The sequence below is a fragment of the Lissotriton helveticus genome, chromosome 8, assembly GCF_964261635.1.
Source record: "Lissotriton helveticus chromosome 8, aLisHel1.1, whole genome shotgun sequence".
NCBI lineage: Eukaryota > Metazoa > Chordata > Amphibia > Caudata > Salamandridae > Lissotriton > Lissotriton helveticus.
Window position 1 is genome coordinate 723,362,431 of NC_136069.1, and position 19,174 is coordinate 723,381,604.

Here is a 19,174-nt window from a genome sequence, read left to right on the forward strand (position 1 = left end):
ATTAATACTTTTATCCCTCAAAAGGTTTTTAATTGCTGCTTTAAGTTCAATTAATTTGAGGTTTAGAACTTCTAGGTTTGAAGCATTGTTACATATGGCATCAGATATCTGGAGTTCGATATCCCTTATTTCATTTAACCTTTGCTGATTAATAGTTCGAAGTTCTCTGTTTTGCCGCCATATGTATTGTTGGGTGAATCCCCGTACACTAGCTTTACATGCATCCCAGACTATCCATGGTAAGCTTGATTGTCTATTAATGTCAATAAATTCTTTTATATGCTCCCTAAGCTGATTTATAAACATAGTGTCAGAGAATAAGTAGCGTGGGAAGGAGAAGGAGCGAGTAGAATTTCCCTCTGTTATAAGTGTAAATGTTATGGAGATCGGATTGTGATCAGATGTCACCCTTGGATATATGTCCATGAAACATTTACATTTCTCAAGAATCAGACCTGATGCCCAAATCATATCAATGCGAGTGCACACCTTATGAGCCGCTGAATAAAAGGTGTATCCACCTGTATCAGGATATAAAGATCTCCATACATCTTTTAAAAGATGAATTGCTGCCAAATCCAAGATTGCAGCCCTAGTTTTCCTCATCCTATGAAATGCATTTTTTCTTGTACTATCCAATTTATAATTCATTATACAATTAAAATCACCTAGCACAATTATCTCTCCCCTCCAACCCAGTAACTCCATATTAATTTGGTCTATGATTAAAGGTTCATCCTGATTAGAGGCATAAACTCCACATATTGTAAGTTTGAGATTTTCTAACTTTATCTGCGCTATCGCCCATCTCCCCGCTTTATCAGTTAAAGTCTTAACTACTTCACATTTCAGCCCTTTATGCTTTAAAATCGCTACTCCCCTAATAGAAGCATTAAATTCTGTACTTACTATTAGATCAAACCCAAATTGTTTAAGATAGTTTTTGTCTTTATAGGCAATGTGTGTCTCAGTTAAGACTACTATTTGTGGGCTATACATCCTAAGTTCCTCATAAACCAGCCGGCGCTTAGTTTTGTTGTTTAATCCTGAAACATTCCACGTTAAACACTTTATTAAATGCATCCTAAATTATATATTGCTTTCCTTAAGTAACCTATGTAACCAAAAAAAATACTCACAATCAATGTCTTGTGAAACATTTTAGTTTTTTCGTTGTCATTTTTGTGACCTTTGATGCAGGTTTTACCCCTAACCAAAATTACCCTTACCCCGCCCCACACTCTAATACTACCTCCCCCCCCCCCACCCCGTGTTTACCTGTGGATCCTCCCTCCCTATTGACTGCCGTTCACTTGGCAGTAGGTGGGTGGAAAAAACGCTAATCGGGTCCAGGTATTATAATTATTCCGTGCAATACATTCCCATACAGTCTAGCATGTATTCTCAATATCCCACTTTGGTTATTTCAATATCATATACGCATTTAATTCATGCCCTCAAAAACATTAGTATATATAATGAGAAACTAGAAGGAAGAGAAAGAGAAAGATTTTTACACCAGTATTTACTTCTCAATATTCTTAAGTTCAATCAATCCATCATTTCCCAGTTTTCCAGGAGGTAATTGCTTTTTCAACCTCGACTGCATCAAAGAAGAAGTATGAGTGACCATTTTTAATCACTTTAAGCTTAGCAGGCTCTTGCAAATAAGCTTGAAATCCAAGTTCTTTAATCGGGTCTATAAACTGTTTTAATTTCCACCTTTTCTCTAATGATAGTTTGCTTAAATCTGATCTCACAAAAAAGGTGACTGACTCAATAGTGACTGGGGTATTAGGCCGTGCTTTCAAAGAGATGGCCTGTCGAAGCAGAAAATTGCCAATGTAAATCAAAATGGGTCTTGGAAATTTCCCGCTCTTATCTCTCTGGAATAGGGGTAAACGATGCGCCCGTTGGATCTGAGAATCCCAGTCCCAATCAGAAAGGTCAGGGAAAGCCTTCTGAAACAAATGGGTAACGTATTTTCATCAGGAATATTCAAGGCTGGAACTCTACCACAGTGTCCTCAACAGCTGTAGAATTGTCAAACGAAAACTATCTCAAAGAGAACTTTAGGGGGACTTTTAATTTACAGCTACAGAAGTACTATACACGAGCCAATGAGACTACCTCAACCCTGCTAATTGGCTTCCCATTACTAGAAAAGGAAAATGCTACTTAGTGTGCAAACATCCATTTGTGGCATATAGTGATGTTGATTCACATGCTTTCCATACTACTGCCATCTATTGTTGGACTTGGACGTGCGCAAGTTGTTTTTTGCTGAAGAAGTCTTACGAGTCAAGAGGTACAGGGACTGCACCCATGATTGGTAACGTGCATGGGTATCAGCTCCATTGTTATATTTCTTCCTCCCAGAGGGAGAGGACATAAATGAACCAGAAGGATACCGGAAAGATGACAATGGCATAGAAAAAGGAAACGTAGGGTGACTGCATCAAGGGCTTCTCGGGAAGAGGTGGGCACATGAGAATCTAAAGCATTATATTTCATGAACAAATGCTTCAGGAGTAAATAACATTTTCCGCTTGTGGCATGTGTAGCTATAGATACATAGGCTGTGCACAAACTTTAAAGCAGGCTTCCGTAAGCGGTGCCTAATCCTAGAATGATGCAGAAACTAGGAAGAGGGTATGTATGACAGCCTGGCCAACTATAGGTTGTTCGCAGGCTAATATATCCACACAGTAATGTCTAGTGAAAGTGTGGGGGGTGGACCATGTAGCTGCTTTGCAGATGTCAGCTTTACAGATATTACCTAGAAAAGCTACAGAAGCCCCTCGTATGGGTTGAGTGAGGTCTGGGACAGACTGGCAAAGTTCTTTTGGGTAGCAAGACTGTATACATTTGACCAACCAGGATGCAATACTGGATTTTGAGAGAGGACGACCGTTGCGTGTTTTTGTGAAATAAACAAAGAATTGCTGTTACTTTCGGAAAGGCTTAGGGCCTGATTTAGATCTTGGCGGTAGTACCGTCTTACGACCGCGCCAGTGGTTCCAAGCACCCTGTCAAGTGGACGGTGGTCTGCCCACCGTATTTAGATGTTGTTTCAATAGACAGGTTCCTGTTGCGGGTGGAGGTCTTCTCTGCTGGCTAACAGTACTCCATTGGAGTCAGCCCGCTGGGCTTGCTCCAAGCCGATTTAGATATTTCCGGTGTCCTGGTGGTGTCGTCCTGATGAAGTGAGGCTATGGTGGTGTGAAGCGAGGTAAGTACTACTCATCATTATCTTACTAAACATATATGTTGTGAATGTTCGTTATGTAGATCTAGGTTTTAGGTCATGCCCTTTTTAAAATGAAGCATTGCACACCAACAATGTATACATATTATTGAATGTACACCTACAGGTACCACAACAACCACAACCACCACCACCAAATAAATATTTTTTTATGTGTCAATACAGGTGTGTTAATTTTACCATAAAAAAGTTGAAAGATGAACACTTATGCATGACACACACAAAATGGCATGTGAGAGCAATGTAAAAATACACGTAGTGATGGCAAATGTTAACACAGTTCATAGGGAAACAAGTGACACAGAAGCCTACCTTAGATTCCAGTGACAACGGGGTTACTGAGTATTATTTTATTTATTTATTTTTATTTTAAGGTTTTATAGAGCGCGTAGTAACCCTAGAGTATCCCAGTACCATGGTGAGGTAGCAGCAGCACATGAAGGACCTGGACAATGGGGTTCAAGACAGAAATGGAAGTGGGAAACCGGACAAAGGTATGTTCTCACCTTTTTTCTTCCATTTCTCTAACTTAAGTTTGGAGGTTTTTCCACCACAGTCGCCGCGACAGAAAGGCACATCGTAATCAGGATGGTGGTATTCTTGGCGGGACTCCCTCCAATACCTGCTTCTGCTGCCGTCGAAGCGGGAGCAATATTCTGGCGGAGGCGGCTGAACCCCAACGGTCTTCTCTCCAACGACTCGCCAACATCTAAATACAGTGAGTGGACTGCCAAGACGGCAGGCGGGAATACTGTTGAAAATGCGACAGCAGGTCCAGATCCTCCAACAACTAAATCGGGACTTTAGTCTATCAATGTAATACATGAGGGCTCTTTTGACATCCAGGGTAAGAAGAGCTTGATCTGCTATAGACTCTAGCTGTGGGAAGAACACTGGTAATTCTATGGTTTCATTAAGATGGAAGCTACAGACCACCTTGGGGCGGAATTAGGGGTTTATCTTGAAGACTACCCTGTCTGGAGGAATACTGAGGTACCCTAATTCTAGAACTTCAGGAGCTAAATCGCAAGGTCGAGCTGGTTGGGGTGCCTGAGGCTGTCTGGCCCAAGTTGAGGATACTAGAATGAGAGTGAGGTATGTTTGTCAAAGCCTGCGAACCATGAATGGAAGAAGTGGGAGAGTTGGAAAAGTGTTAGTAACTATCCCTGACCTGTTCATCCGTAGAGTATTTCCCACGGACTGTGTTGTAGGGGCCTGGATTTGTAGTTTGGACATTTAGCGCTTTCGGCAGTGGCGAACAGGTTCATCTGAGGAAAATCCCACCAACAGAAGTACTGGAGTAGGACACTGAGGATGGAGTTCCCACTCCTGGACTTAATGCATCCTGCTGAGCAGGTCTGCAAAGTAGATGTCCACACCTGGAATGTGCTTTATGAGTAGATAGACCGATGATGTATCGCCCACTGCCAAAAGCTCTGAGTGAGTGCCGACAGCTACAGGGAGTGTGTGCCACCCTGTTTCTGCAGGTAAAACATGGCTGGTGTAATGTCCATCCGGATTAGAAGGACCTTGTGCTGAATCAGATGGAGGAACACTCCGAGACACAGCTGGATTGCTAACATCTTCAGATGGATGATGTAGAGACTCTGTTGATAAGGCTTGCACAAGCCTTGCACATTCAGTTCGTGAATATGAGCTCTGAAACCAGTGAGCAAGTCTTCCATTATAATGGTCATTTGCAGAACTGTGTCCAGGTAGGGCCATCCCTGCAACAGGTTGCTGGCATTCCACCACTGCAGATAGCAATGAATATGGCCCAATCAACACTAGATCCTCCCATTGTCCCTCCACTTGTGACCACTGTTCCGCTAGGCACTCCTGCAGCGGGAGCATGTGTAACCTGGCATGTGGGCCAATAACAATGCAAGAGACCATCATGCTGAGGAGGCACATGACTCACCTGACTGTTACGAGGCACTCTCGCTGAAAAAGAGGCAGCGTTTGGAAAGTTTGAGCTCTTACTGAGGTTGGAAATACTCTACCTCAGCGAGTCCAGTATGGACCCGAGAAAGGAATGGACTTGCAGGGGCTGTGTGACTTGACAACACTGAAAACTCTGAAAACTCCTCTGAGGCGGAAAGCCGGAGGACGGTACTCTGACGCCATTTTAAAAATTCACTTGTATTTTGTGTATAATACTTTTAAACGCACCTGCACTAAAGCGCTGCCTCACGCGCCAGCAGACCTTCTTGCACTCCTGAGACAGCGGCAACTCAGCGCTGAGACAGGAATCTGAAATCACCCGCCATCGCGGTTCGAAGGCGAGCCACGCCCCCTGCGAGGCCACGCCCACCAAGGAGCTTATATAAACGCTGCCTGCAGCGCAACTAAACCTTACTCTGAAAACTCCTCTGAGGCGGAAAGCCGGAGGACGGTACTCTGACGCCATTTTAAAAATTCACTTGTATTTTGTGTATAATACTTTTAAACGCACCTGCACTAAAGCGCTGCCTCACGCGCCAGCAGACCTTCTTGCACTCCTGAGACAGCGGCAACTCAGCGCTGAGACAGGAATCTGAAATCACCCGCCATCGCGGTTCGAAGGCGAGCCACGCCCCCTGCGAGGCCACGCCCACAACATCGCCATAAATGTGTCGGCCACACAGGCGCAGCGGTCGAGCGCAGCGGGAGCGCCGTTTGCGCGCCGAAGGCGCGCTTAAGGCAAGCTCGTCTGCGCTCGTCCGCGCCTCGGCAGCGCCTGGTGAGCCACTTATGGCCCTGATATCCCCGTCCACCAGCAACACACCTCACTTGACGCGCGAGGCCCTACTCCTCCGTAGAGACTTTGCCCATGAGGGGCACTTGACCTTCCAAGACACCGCCTATCCTCTGCACGACTTCGCGCGCAAGGGCCTAATCACAGCCGGCCTGCTGAATGTAAGGTCCTTGCCCAAACACTCCCACGAAATCGCCCTGCTCATAGACAATCATCATCTTGACGTCCTATTCCTCACGGAAACATGGACCCACTCCGACTGCAACATAGATCTGGACTGGGCCTGTCCACAAGACTTCAAGATCCTGCATCTCCCTCGACCCAAAGGGCGGGGCGGTGGTGTCGGCGCTATCTACAGAGCATCTTGGTCAGTCAAAACTATTGCCATGGACCCAGTGGTCGGGACCGAAATATTCGGCCTCTCAATGGACTGTCATCTTGGTACTACCTTCACAGCGGTGATCTGCTACCGTCCGCCGGGAACGTTTAACGCTACTCAGCAGCAGTCGCTTCTCACCACCATCACCAATATGGCTACTTCCCACAACAACTTGATTGTCCTAGGCGATTTTAACCTTTGGCCCAACGGCAGCCTAGTTTCCGCCCTCAACAATCTGCTAGTGTCTTGCGAAGGACTGAAACTCTCCCAGTTAGTGGACAAACCCACTCACATAGCAGGGCACCAGTTAGATTTAATTTTCTCCTCCCCACAACTGGCTATTCTGAGTGACATTCTACCAATGTGTTGGACTGATCATGCCCTGATCAAATTTCACATAGTAGGCAGCAGGTATGGCAAACCGGTTTTCCACGGTCACATACCTCCTTACAGAGACTGGAAGGTCCTAGACAAACTTAGGCTGAATGGCCCTGTGTTTGAGGTAGAGGACACTTTCTCTACTACTCAATCGGTGGAGGCTAACTATCTATCCCTATGTTCTAGGATTTCCAGTACTACGGATCACCTCGTCCCACTGAAAAAGGGTAAACCCCAGAGACGAGCTCCCGCCCCCTGGTTTGATGACTCCTTAAGAGCTCTCAAACTAGTTTGTAGGCATGCTGAGAGAAAATGGAGGCAGGATTATTCTGACACTCATAAGACCATCTGGAAAACACACCTCCGGAAGTATAAAACTGCCATTGCCCTTAACAAAACTAAACACTATTGCTCCATTATCTCCAATGCCACAAACAGCTCAAAGAGTATTTTTCAAATACTCAAAAATCTGTCCAACCCGGATTGTGTTACCACCACACAGCCTCCCACCCAAGCCCTCTGCGATGACCTTGCAGAGTTCTTTATTAATAAAATAAAGACCATTATCCATAACCTGGAATTACCCCCCGCATTTGAAACCAATGAATTGCCGAGACCAGACAACAGCCCTCGGAACCTGTTGCTCCCTGGCTCTGGCCCTCTGGCAAGAATGGAGGCATTCCCCCCGATCCCGGCTGTCGAGTTTGAAAGACTTGCGCTTGGTATCACTTCAGGCTCCCCACTTGACCCCCTACCTCCAAAAATATGGAAAAACCTCGGCATGGATCTTTTTGACACCATGCGCCTAATCTGCAATCAGTCCCTGCAGAGTGGCCTTGTTCCCACCCCTTGGAAACAGGTACTAGTCACTCCCCTTTTAAAGAAACCCTCCCTGAACCCAGATTGCCTTTCCAATTATCGTCCCATTTCCCTGCTGCCATTTCCAGCAAAGGTCGCTGAGCGTTGGGTCAGTTCATGTCTGTCTACCCACCTGGAACAAAACAACCTCCTTGACGACTACCAGTTTGGTTTTCGTCCCGCTCACGGCACAGAAACAGCAGTTTTGACTGCCATGGAAGACCTTCGAATGCGAGCGGACAGGAACCAGCCAGTGGCTCTGATACTGCTGGACCTGTCTGCCGCATTCGACACGGTCAACCACGCCAGGCTGACGCAGAGACTTATGGAAGTGGGAGTGGAAGGCACCGCTTTGCTTTGGCTTCACTCCTATCTTCGGGACAGAAGACAGGCTGTCTCTCTCCCCCCTTTCCGGTCTGCCTTTGCAGCAGTGCCCCAGGGAGTCCCCCAGGGCTCCTCCATCAGCCCTATCCTCTTCAATGTGTACCTATTACCGCTAATTAAACTGATCCAATCATTTGGGGTCAAAACAATCAATTACGCGGATGATACACAGCTCATTCTCTCGTGGGAAGGCGAAGGTGCCATTCCGTTCTCAACATTCCACGACTGCTTAAGAGAGACGGCCAGATGGCTACATAGTAACTCCCTTCAGTTCAACGCCGCGAAAACGGAGGTTCTGTTCTGCTCCGGCACTAAGATACCCCGTCAGTTCCCACATGAATTCTGGCCCCCGGAGTTCAGTGTCAAACCTCTACCAGTGCCTTCTGTGCGCAACCTGGGAGCCATGTTGAACAACAACCTAAGCATGGAAACCCAGGTGACAAAAACTGTGGGGATATGCACTGCCCTGCTCCGATCACTGCGGAAAATCTTGCCTCTTCTCCCGGCACAAGCCAGGGCATCGATAGTCAGGTGCACGATACTCAGTCGCCTGGATTATTGTAACGCCCTGCTCCTGGAGTCTCCAGTTACGATGCTGGATCGACTTCAGCGAATCCAATCTGCCGCCGCCAAGCTGGCTCTTGGCTGGACGAGGAGGGCCTCAGCCACAGCTGCTCTGACAGAGCTTCATTGGCTGCCCCTGAAACAAAGAGTGGCATTCAAGTCCCTCTGCATTGTCTTCAAGGCTCTGCATGGACTTGGACCCAAACCTCTGCAAACCCTGTTCCAATGGTACATACCTGCGAGAAACTTACGTTCTTCTTCTGCTTGCCTGGTAAAGGTACCCAGATTTAACAGAACTAGAACAGGGGGCCGATCTTTCAGCGTAGCCGCGGCCAAGCTTTGGAACACCCTACCCGCTGACATTCGTCAGACTCCACAGCTTCTCCCTTTTAGGAGACGCATCAAAACTTGGCTCTTCCCCAAATAAACTGTCAGCCCAACTGTTCCCCCGGTCTACCGTCCACAGAGTATTTTCCAGCGCCAGGAAGCCTGCAAGGTGTCAGTTCGCGCTTTACAAATTCTCTAAATAAATAAAATAAATGGTAAAGCCTAGACTGTGCAGTAGATGTATAGTGGTCAGGGTGTGCACTCGACATTGGTGATATGTTGCACTCCTGATCAGCCAATCATCCAAGTAAGGGAACCTGTGGATGCTGCTCCTTCTGTAGTTCGTCCGAAGGGCAGCACTCTGAGCTGATAATGCTGATCACTTCCCACAAATCGGAGGTACAGCCGATGTACAAGATGTATAGGGATGTGGAAGTAGGTGTCCTCTGGTACAGGGCATTCATTAAGTAGCCTTAATAGGCGCTGGATGTAGGAGTGTGGGGGCGCTGCAGCACCCCCAGAAATAACCATGTTGGTGTTCAGAATATGAATGAGCAATAAAGATGGTTTAAATCTTCTAATTTTTTCTCATATTTGTTGTGTGTTCAAAGACAAAAGTGAAATATCAGGCTATGTCTTCTAAACAATAGCTGCTTATTTGTTTAACATGGAAATATGTGTTTACAATCTCTGACTAGAAAAAGAGCAAGTTTGGAAAAATGAACTATACTAGGACAATCCTGCTGGAGTTTAGGGAGCTTGAAAGGAAAGGTTGTAAGATGTATATTTTTTTTCAAACTCCACAAAATCTAAATACCTGTAAATAGACTGTAGAAATATGTCAAATATGGCAGCAGTTAACACCTTAGGAGCTTTGTAAATATACCTCCCCAGTGCTACGCTGTCCATTATCCAGTGCTGAAATGGACGTCCAACGGTCGCACGCAGCACTGGGGAGGTAGTGCCCGTGACGACCGTTGGCCGACGGCAGCACTTAAAGGGTTAAGAGAGCACAAATGAAACACGTGTTTTGTAATTCTGAAGTGTAACTAACATTGTTAATAAGACCAAAACAAATCAAGACCTTTTACTTAGTGAAGTGCAAAGGATAATTATTTACTGAAATCCGATTCACTCAGTGTTTGTGGTCTATATAGTTTGATCAGTAAACCGGCTTGTCTGTACAAATTTAGCGGCCATTTTAATTTAAAATGTGCTGTCTGTACATGACCGTGAGCTACCACACCATGCTTTAGTAATATATGTACAACAGTGTACAACACGGCAACATTGTGCAGCGAAATGCATACCAGCTATATACTACACTCTTACCACTCATGCTGAATGGATGTGGCTTATTTGCAACACTTGCTCTTTGTGTGAGGCTTGGATTTTTCACAATCACTATGACTTGGGTGATGTAACAGTTATGGCAGCACCTCTACCCTGCTTGCTGCAGCAGAGGAATGACATCCTGGAGAGTCACCATTTGGATGTGCTTTCAAAGAAGGAACTTGTTGAGGGGACTGAGATCAAGGATGGGCCTCAGGGACCCGTCCTTTTTGGGAATCAGGACATATAAGGAGTATACCCCTTTGCTGCGGTGTTGTGGAGGTAAGGGCTCTATAGCCCAGTTGCTGAGTAGTGCATGCATCGCCTCTTGGAGCAAACACTGATATTCGAGGGGAGAGTCTATGACTGTGAGGGGGAATGTTTGATGGTGTTTGTGTGAGCTCTCAACAGTACCCTTTCCCTATGATATCTAGAACCCACTGGTCCAAAGTGATCTCTGCCCGGTGGGGCAGAAAGCCTTGCAAACGTCCACCAACAGGTGTTACATGGTCAGGGGAAGGGTGAAGGAGTTACTGCTTGGCAGGTGTGGCCCCTTTGGGGGTTGTGCCTCTTCTGCTGTGCCTGCTGTTATTGCTCTCTTCCCATTAGTAACCCTGGAAGAGTTTGCTGTTGTTGTTGCGGCCTGGCGAAGGACAGGGGGGGTTCGAAAGTGGTGGTTTTGGCTTCGTCACGAAATTGGGTGCGGTGAAAGAAGCCCCGACCCAAGTGGGTTGGCAAGGCACACATGGCTTTGGCTGTCTGTAACTTTATCTTCATCAGGCACACGGAGCCTTGCCCGGTATCGAATGGCAGCATTCTCTGCACTAGTCCGACATCAGTTGCAGTGCATTCTCAGGAGACATTTTCAGAACTCCGTGCCTGGACACAGTTGCTTGGAGGTCCTTCATTTTTCCCTTTGCCAATAAGGTTTACCTTTGTGTAACACACTTGGACCTCAGCATTGAAGAGTACAGATTATACAACTTCATTGGATCGGTTTAAACTATAAGCATTGTCGCTGTCTTTTTATATTTCGTTCTGGAGCTTCCCTGTAAGCTCCTGCACATCAGATGATCACATACATGCTGACATTAAAAACCCTCTATTGAGATTCTATTTATATTCAAGAGTTCAACATCCATACTCTCTCTGGGGTACAAAGTATATGATGTGGCTTTTTTCCTGAAGAAGGTACCCCAGTTCGCCGAAACGCGCGTAGAACAAGTCCTATTTGCTGCCACGTTTACAGTTCACATTTGAATCTGTACTATATATAGTTTTATGCAATGTGAATACACAGATGATCATTTGATTATATTGAGGATTCAGTATTTTGAATTGCCTATTCCAAAAGAAATTACAATATTGTTCGGCGCTCTGCTTTGAGGTTTCCTAAACGCGAAATAAATTGTAGTGATTTTCTTAACTTGTTCAGCGACATGAGGTAAAAAAACGCTTTGGCTAAATACAATACTCTCCCCTTGAAACACAATCCTAAAACAGAAGGCTCTTAACTGAGCTAAGGCTGCCAGTAACAGAGGAAGAATTATGCACAAAATACATTTACACCAAAAGCTTGAAAGATAGGGGCTAGCGAAAGCATAATTCCTGACATTACAAGACACAGTATACAAACTTACTGTACTCATGAGCACTGAAAAACATTCTATATACCAGCACATGCACCAAACGTAAGAGGTTACCTACCATCTGACATTGTTTTCAATATATGAAGGAAGCACATGAATAAGCTTTTGATCTCAGTCTGTTCAAGTTTGTCGCATCGAACTAGGGAGTTTCCCATAGATCCGCTGTGATGGTTCTGGGAACACAGAAAACTTGCCTTAAACATATGAAATAAAAATTGATTTCTTTTTAAAACTGAAGAAATGAAAAACAAGAATGAATGCCCTAATTAATTGAATATTTGAGATATAGATCAGGAGGCACTCAAGCAAAAGTCCAGCAAATGAAAATAAAAATCTGTAAAGTCGAATGTACAGGCATGACAATTGTCAATCAATTCACAATTCTTCTTTATGTGATCCAGTTAAAAACTATACAGTCACAGGCAGCGTGTTTCATTCTAATGAATTGCTACACATAGAATGCCAACTATGATGTGAGAAGTTGATCATGGATTCAGGTGTTCACACCGTTTTGTGTTACTCTAAACTGGACTATATCTTAGGGAAGTGCCTGACAAACCCCACTGTGATCAGGCCAGATTAGTTTATATCAAGACTTATACTTATAGACAGAGCAATTGTAGGCTTGCCCAGATTCTGCTCTGTGTCAAACGTCCTCAGCTCCTTGCACTGGCTTCCAGTGAGGAAGCGAATTCATTTTAAAATTCTGTGTCTGGCTTTTAAAATTTTGAAAGGCATAGGCCCCCAAATCATGTCCAGCTTCCTGTCTTTTTATGTACCCACACGCACTCTTCGGTCTCAAGGTCAGGCTCTAGCCGTAGTTCCCAGATTCAGGCTCTGTCGGGCAGGCGGACGCTCTTTTAGTGTTAAGGCTGCAACCCTTTGGAACTCCCTCCCGGCTGAAATTCGCCGGTTGGAGGACCTTATGCTTTTCCGGAAAGCGATCAAGACTTTCTTGTTTTAAAATGTTCTCCAGGGGTCTCAATGATTAGTTTCTGTTATGTTATGTCCTACCTTGTCACTGCGCCAGGACGCTCCTTCGCTGGAGCAGCTGTGAGCATATTAAAAATCAATAACATAACATAACATAACTTATATCCAAACTCCCTGAAATAGCTCATTAGAATGAAACACGCTGTCTGAGGCTGTATTATGTTTAACTGGAATTGAATAAAGAAGACCTATAAAATGAATTACGATTGTCATGCCTGAATATTTGATTTGACAGATTTTTATTTTCATTTGATTGACATTCACTTGAGTACCTCCTGATCTATATTTTATGGCCTTTTCTGTCTCAACAGCAGTATCTTGAGCAACAGGTAATATCCATGATGTGCACCTATTGCAAATTGGTAAGGATTTGGATGTGCAGTTTTTTTTTTTTTTACTAAAAGCTATGGAAATTATTTTGCAAATTCACATTTGAGGTTCAACATAAGAATGCATTTGAAAGTACTCATGCATTTATTTAAAAAAAATCCACTGCAAACATTCACATAACCCTTCTCTATGTCAGAGGTAGAAAGAACTGGGCTTGTGAAAATGTATATGAAAGTACTCAGGGGAAAAGCTAATATCCGATATGACCAATCAAAACAAATGTACCAAATAGTCTTTACACTGATGTGTATCCAAATATCATTATCTACATAGTTCAGCACAGCAAACCATCACTGCAAACATGGAAACTAACAGGTGAGTGGGTTAAATATAGTTTCACCACTGAGAACCAATTACAATTCTGAAAAAACGGAAAATGATCCTATGTATTTTTATCAAACTACTAAAAAGATAATTTCCTTTTACTGCACCATAAATATAAGATTCTTTTATTATTCAGAGGCACATTCATTGCGTTCAAAATAATCAAAAACCAAATTATTTTGTGATGTGTCCGAGATTTACCGGTGAACCATATTAAATTTATTCTGAAAATTCATGGCATTATTTTTTTCTTCAATGGGGCCTGCATGCCAATTCTTAATACTGCTGGAAATCAGTGGCAAACACCCATAGCACACAAATGTTCCCAGATATAACCTTTTAAAGCAAAACAAAGCCATTCTGAAATACAAAATGAACTGCAAAATACTTCTTGCAATTGATGAGGACTAGCCCCAAACAAATTGTTCTCTGGCAATGTTGGTATGGTTAGAATTGAGAAATCCACAGTATATCGGTTTGTCTTCTTTGCACTGGTGATCTCCTCATCCTTTCCGCTAGTTTGCATAGCATAAGATGAATGCCTTCGAATCAATTTATCCTTCTGCCATATGAAGGCATGTTAGGGGAAAGGGGAAACATTAAACCAAAAAGCATCAATCAACGAAAAACACTCACCTTTTCAAGATACATTCTTCAGGTTTGTAAGAATTGCCAAAACCTGAATACATTTACATCTCCTCCCAGAAAAGAAATAATAAGGCAAAAACTATGATTTTCTGACCATTTACTTGTAAATTTCCTCTCTCCGTCCATTGCAGGGAAAAGGCTCACTAAAAGACGAAAAGGTGCTGCTATACATAAGGAACTTGACAATAATTAGGGTTTCAGATAAGAGGATCATAGTTCCACAAGGCAATAATCAAAGTTCCATTATCATTATTTGCATATGGTGTAGTGAAATATTGTGCCATATTACTGGTACTTTAAAGTACTGCCTTGGAGCAAAGTATGGCAAATGCAGCAGTTGTGCCATCTGCAAAATTACACCCATGGGATCTGTATAAAGGCAAAGAGAAAGATTCTCATCCAAGAAGCTGTTGAAGAAGAAACATTATAAAAAAACATAATTTATACACAAGCAATACACTGACATCACGTGGCTCTTTCCAGAGAATGAACATGCCTTCAGAGTCTCATATATGAAAGGCTTGTGCCATTGATGCAGATCAACCTCTAATCTAGAAGAAGGTTTAGTCTTTAGCTGGTGATTATAGCCTCAGTCAGTCACATATTATGTCCCAGGGGCACATTACCAGCCGCAATGGTCTTATTTCTTCTTTTATTTTCTCACTCTTCTCAAGCCTTGTGTCTCACATTTCCACGCCAGCTAGATATAGAGGAATGTATAGCTCTGACCCTACTTGGTGGAGTTTTCTGATATCACATATAAGATGTTGCATCGTGCAGAATTCAAACCAGGTGTTACGAGTGGAGTATAGGACAAACCAATAATATAGTGCCCTAGCAATTAATGACTTTCATGCTGCCACACATATATGCCACATACAGTTGATATTCCAACTTGCATGTAAAAGTTATGAGCTGTTCGTCCTTCAGGCGCTTCAGTGATAAACTTGTACTGCAAGGTATTGAAAACTTATAGAACAAATTTCAAAATCTCAAAAGGTACACTTGTGTGACGTTTGACCTGGCATGAAAGATGACCTGATCTTTTTCTTTTTATTGTATTCACCTTATTAGGTTTATTTATGGTACGTGGAATCAGTCCCAAAGAAAGGTAGAGTGCTTTATATGACTTGTGTGGTGCACAAGGAGTGGTATTTACAAATCAAGAACATATTACAGGAACGCAGGGAGATGAGGGTGAAAAATGTAAACTTTTTATTAGAAAACAAAACGGGAAAGATATGCAAATTGAGCCATTGTATGAACTCCAAAAAGATGGAAAAATTATACATGTAAGGGGAGATTAATCCAAAGTTCTGTAAACAGGCCTAAGATTTGGGTCTGTTCAAGATGAAGCACAAAGTTGTGCAGGATCTGCTGTAAATGTTTATTTTGGTGAGAAGTCTTTTTTTTAAGTTGAAAGCCTTGTAGCAGAACCAACAAGATTTGAAAATAATTCGAACCAGGAAACAAAGTCATTGCTTTTCCCTATTGTTGGTGAGATGCCCCGGAGCTTTCCTTGTTAGTGATCAAATGGGCATCACGCACTATTGTACGTGAATGGACGAGGATGTTGTCTAAAAGGGAAAGAAGGGACCGATTACGATGAGGATTGGCATGAAGACCTGTTCTGTTGATGAGGACGACCTCCATTTTAGTATGGTTAGATTTAAAGTTAAAACTGCACATCTGTGTTAGAATGACAGCCTAACAAAATACAAGTTGGTGGATAAATTCATATTGAGGTATAGCTCAATGTCATCAGCTTACTGATGAAGAGCAATATCTTGTTGGCAGATTAATCCATCTAATATCCATGCAAAGTCTGAGCAATCCTTAGATAACATTAACGCAATGCAGATGATCTACTGCTGTTTGTAAAGCTAACTCTGCAAACCAAAGTCCTAAACCTCTAAAAAAGGGTCTCTCTTATGGCAGCAACTATAGCCAGATGAGTGTACCTGTTCAATAAGTTCACCGGAAAACAAATCACCGGAAAACAAATCCTTCAAAATATTTGAGATACTTACTTACTTAGAGCAGGAAGACAGGTCTTTTGTAGGTCTAGTTGCAGTCAAGCAGACACCACTGCAGGATTTTTGATGTCTCCGCCAAAGCCTGGATGGAATCAAACAGGACCCGTAGGAGCTGAGCCCACTAAGACTTCAGATACCAAAGCAGAGCCTGCATGTGCGATCTAGCATAATCCACTAAGTTGATGTAGGAGTATAAGAGGCCAATAAGTCTCAGAGCCACTATCACTGAGACCCAAGACAAAGGATTAAATATCGGAATCATGGCTGCATGTCCTGGACATGTTGAAACAGAGGGAAGACTCAAATCTGCACTATATCCAGAACGGCTCAGATGAACGGGAGCCTCTGCGCAGGACTCAGGTGTGACTTCAGCATATTGATTGAGAAGCCCAAAGACGTTATGAGGTGCGCCATTACCTGGAGGTGGTCTACAACTGTCTAGGGCAAGCCCGCTTTCAACAGTCAGTAGGGAAAGACTGGCATATCCAACTGCCGAACATGAGCTGCAACTACCGCCATCTCTTTAATGAACACCCAAGGGGCACTGGTAAAAGGGAGCACGGAGAACTGAGAATTTTCCTGGACCACTTTGAAGTGCATGCAAAGTCTGTGGGACAGCAGGATGGGAATAGGAAAACAGGCATCCTGCAGATTCAGAGCTACCATCCAGTCTTTTGGATCTGCAGCAGATAGAGCTGGGGTCAATGTGAAAATCTTGAATTTTTACCTTTAATGGAAGAAATTGAGGAGGCGAAGATCTAAAATAAGACAACGGCCTCCATCCTTCTTTGGAACCAGGAAATAACAGGAGTATCACCTAGTCCTTCCTTATTCCCGATGCTGGGACCATCTCTATGCCTCCTTTGTCTAAAATAGCATCAACCTCCTGCTATTAAATGGACAAAAGGTCTTCTGACAGCCACTCTGATGTTGGTGGGATAGGCAGCAGATTGGACAGTAATGCCAGGGTATCCGTGTTGGATTATCTGAAGCACCCATCTGTAGGATGCAATGCTCTACCACCTGTGGAGGTAATACCTTATCTTGATTTCAAGAGGACGCCCATGTGCCGTAGAGAACACGCTAAAGTGGTTTGGTGAATGGAGGTATCAAGGGAGCAGGAGGTGTCAGGCGAGGGTTTGAGCAGTGGCCTGTCTTTACATTGCTGCAAAACAAACAATGATGGACGGAATGTTGCACAAGGGCAAAACATTCATCCCCAGTCACAGATCTGGGTTTAATCCATCATTATTTTGCTCACCAAGCCACCCCAGTTCAGACATGGCCATATGCAAATCAGTTTTGACCCTGTGGAACAGTCCAGCCCGAACTGCCTAGCCATGTCTTCCCTGGACCGGAATCAAGCATCCTAGGACCGGTTTCTGGCTATCAGCCGTCTTCAGCAAGGATAGCTTGACTCCAGTGGGAATATATGACTTTACCACAAATACAAATACTCCGCATGGCATTACCACGCGAATTTTACTTCGCAAGTGGCTTTACCACGCAGCTTTTTAGAACGCAAGTTCTAACATCGCATTTAAAAAACGTTACGTTCAGCAGCTCTTACTTCCATCCACCATGGAAATATGCGTCAAAACACGTCTACCAAAACTAAAAAAGGACTACAATTATGACGTACATGCCACGTCTTTGGTGCAGCTCTTTTCTTTTACTTTTAAATGACACTGTAGTGCGTTTTTTTAATGTATGTAGCCTGCTCGTTTTATTTTTAATTTTTTTATGGGGGGGAGACCCCCCAACCCCCCAAGGCCACGCAGAACTTACAAGCAGGACGACCAAAAGGAATACCACTTGCGTGGTAAAGACGGTTGTGGAAGGCACCCGCGTTGAAGAGACGTTTGCGGGGTAAGTGGATCGTTGATAACGTCATGCGTGGAAAAGACTGTTGTAAATGATGTTTCCCCTCCAGTGGCGTAGTGAGCCTTTATAATGCCGGCTGACTTAACGACCCCGGCCTTGAAAGGACGGGGGTCAGTGGCTGTGGAGGTGGACCTGGGTGTTGTCGGTGAGCCAAGCCCCTTCTGAAACCTTGAAAGGTGTGAAACAGGTGAGGGTGCTGCTGCATGGTTGCAGAAAGGCGAGGGAGCACGATGTGCCCCGCTTTCGAAGTGATGGCTGTCATCAAATGGCATGTCTATTGCTGATGCATGAATGTCACCGAGAAGCCTGTGGATCTTACACGTGTGGTGGTGCAACACCATGCTGGTACTGATTGCACTGCTCAAACAATCAGTGGTGTTCAGCTCGCAGTGAATGACGTACTACGCTGTGTCCTGACCATTTTGAGTGGTCTGAGCCGGATTAGCCCATAACTCCTCGGGTCTGCCAGCACAGTTTCAGTGACAGAGTCCCACAATACATGAAAGTAGCATCCTAGCAAGCAGCAGACTGACAGGTGTAAGGGCAAGGCTGGCCAAGAAAAAACACCTTTTTCCAAATACTTCGATTGTCTTTGACTCCCTATCTGGTGGGGTTGTAGGGAAGGAATTGAGATTGACTCTGCTAGTGGAGGCTTGTACAAACAGCCTATCTGGAATAGGGTGCTACATAAGGAAGGAGGGGGTAACCCGAAGCTGGATTATGGTGACAAGCCACTTGTCTATTACCAGGTGGGCATGAACAAGTTCTTGCAAAAGTGCCCATGAGAGTGCCAGTAAGTGCCTCATTAAATGGTAACAGAGGTTTTGAAGATAATCTTGGTTGTCGTACCACAGTGAGCATGTCAATCTTCAATTGAAGGTAGTTGCAGAGCCACAACCTCAGCCGCTCTTCTGATAACTATGTCAAAGGGAGTCGACTCTTCTGTTGAAGTACTGGGGAGGGTGATGGGGGTTGCTGGGGGCACCAGTCCTGTACCTTTGGATGTGTCTAGTCCATTCGCCT

General features: G+C 44.2%; 1 protein-coding gene across 9 annotated transcripts in view; it reads right to left on the minus strand.

Annotated features, from left to right (window-relative positions):
- DOCK9 (dedicator of cytokinesis 9) overlaps positions 1 to 19,174 on the minus strand; it is a 1,161,971-nt gene that overhangs the window by 316,844 nt on the left and 825,953 nt on the right. For all 9 annotated transcript variants that reach the window (XM_078657525.1, XM_078657521.1, XM_078657523.1 and 6 more), the window contains exon 35: positions 11,935 to 12,049. In XM_078657525.1, coding sequence (XP_078513651.1) covers positions 11,935 to 12,049 — 115 coding nt within the window. The remainder of the gene's footprint in view (positions 1 to 11,934; positions 12,050 to 19,174) is intronic.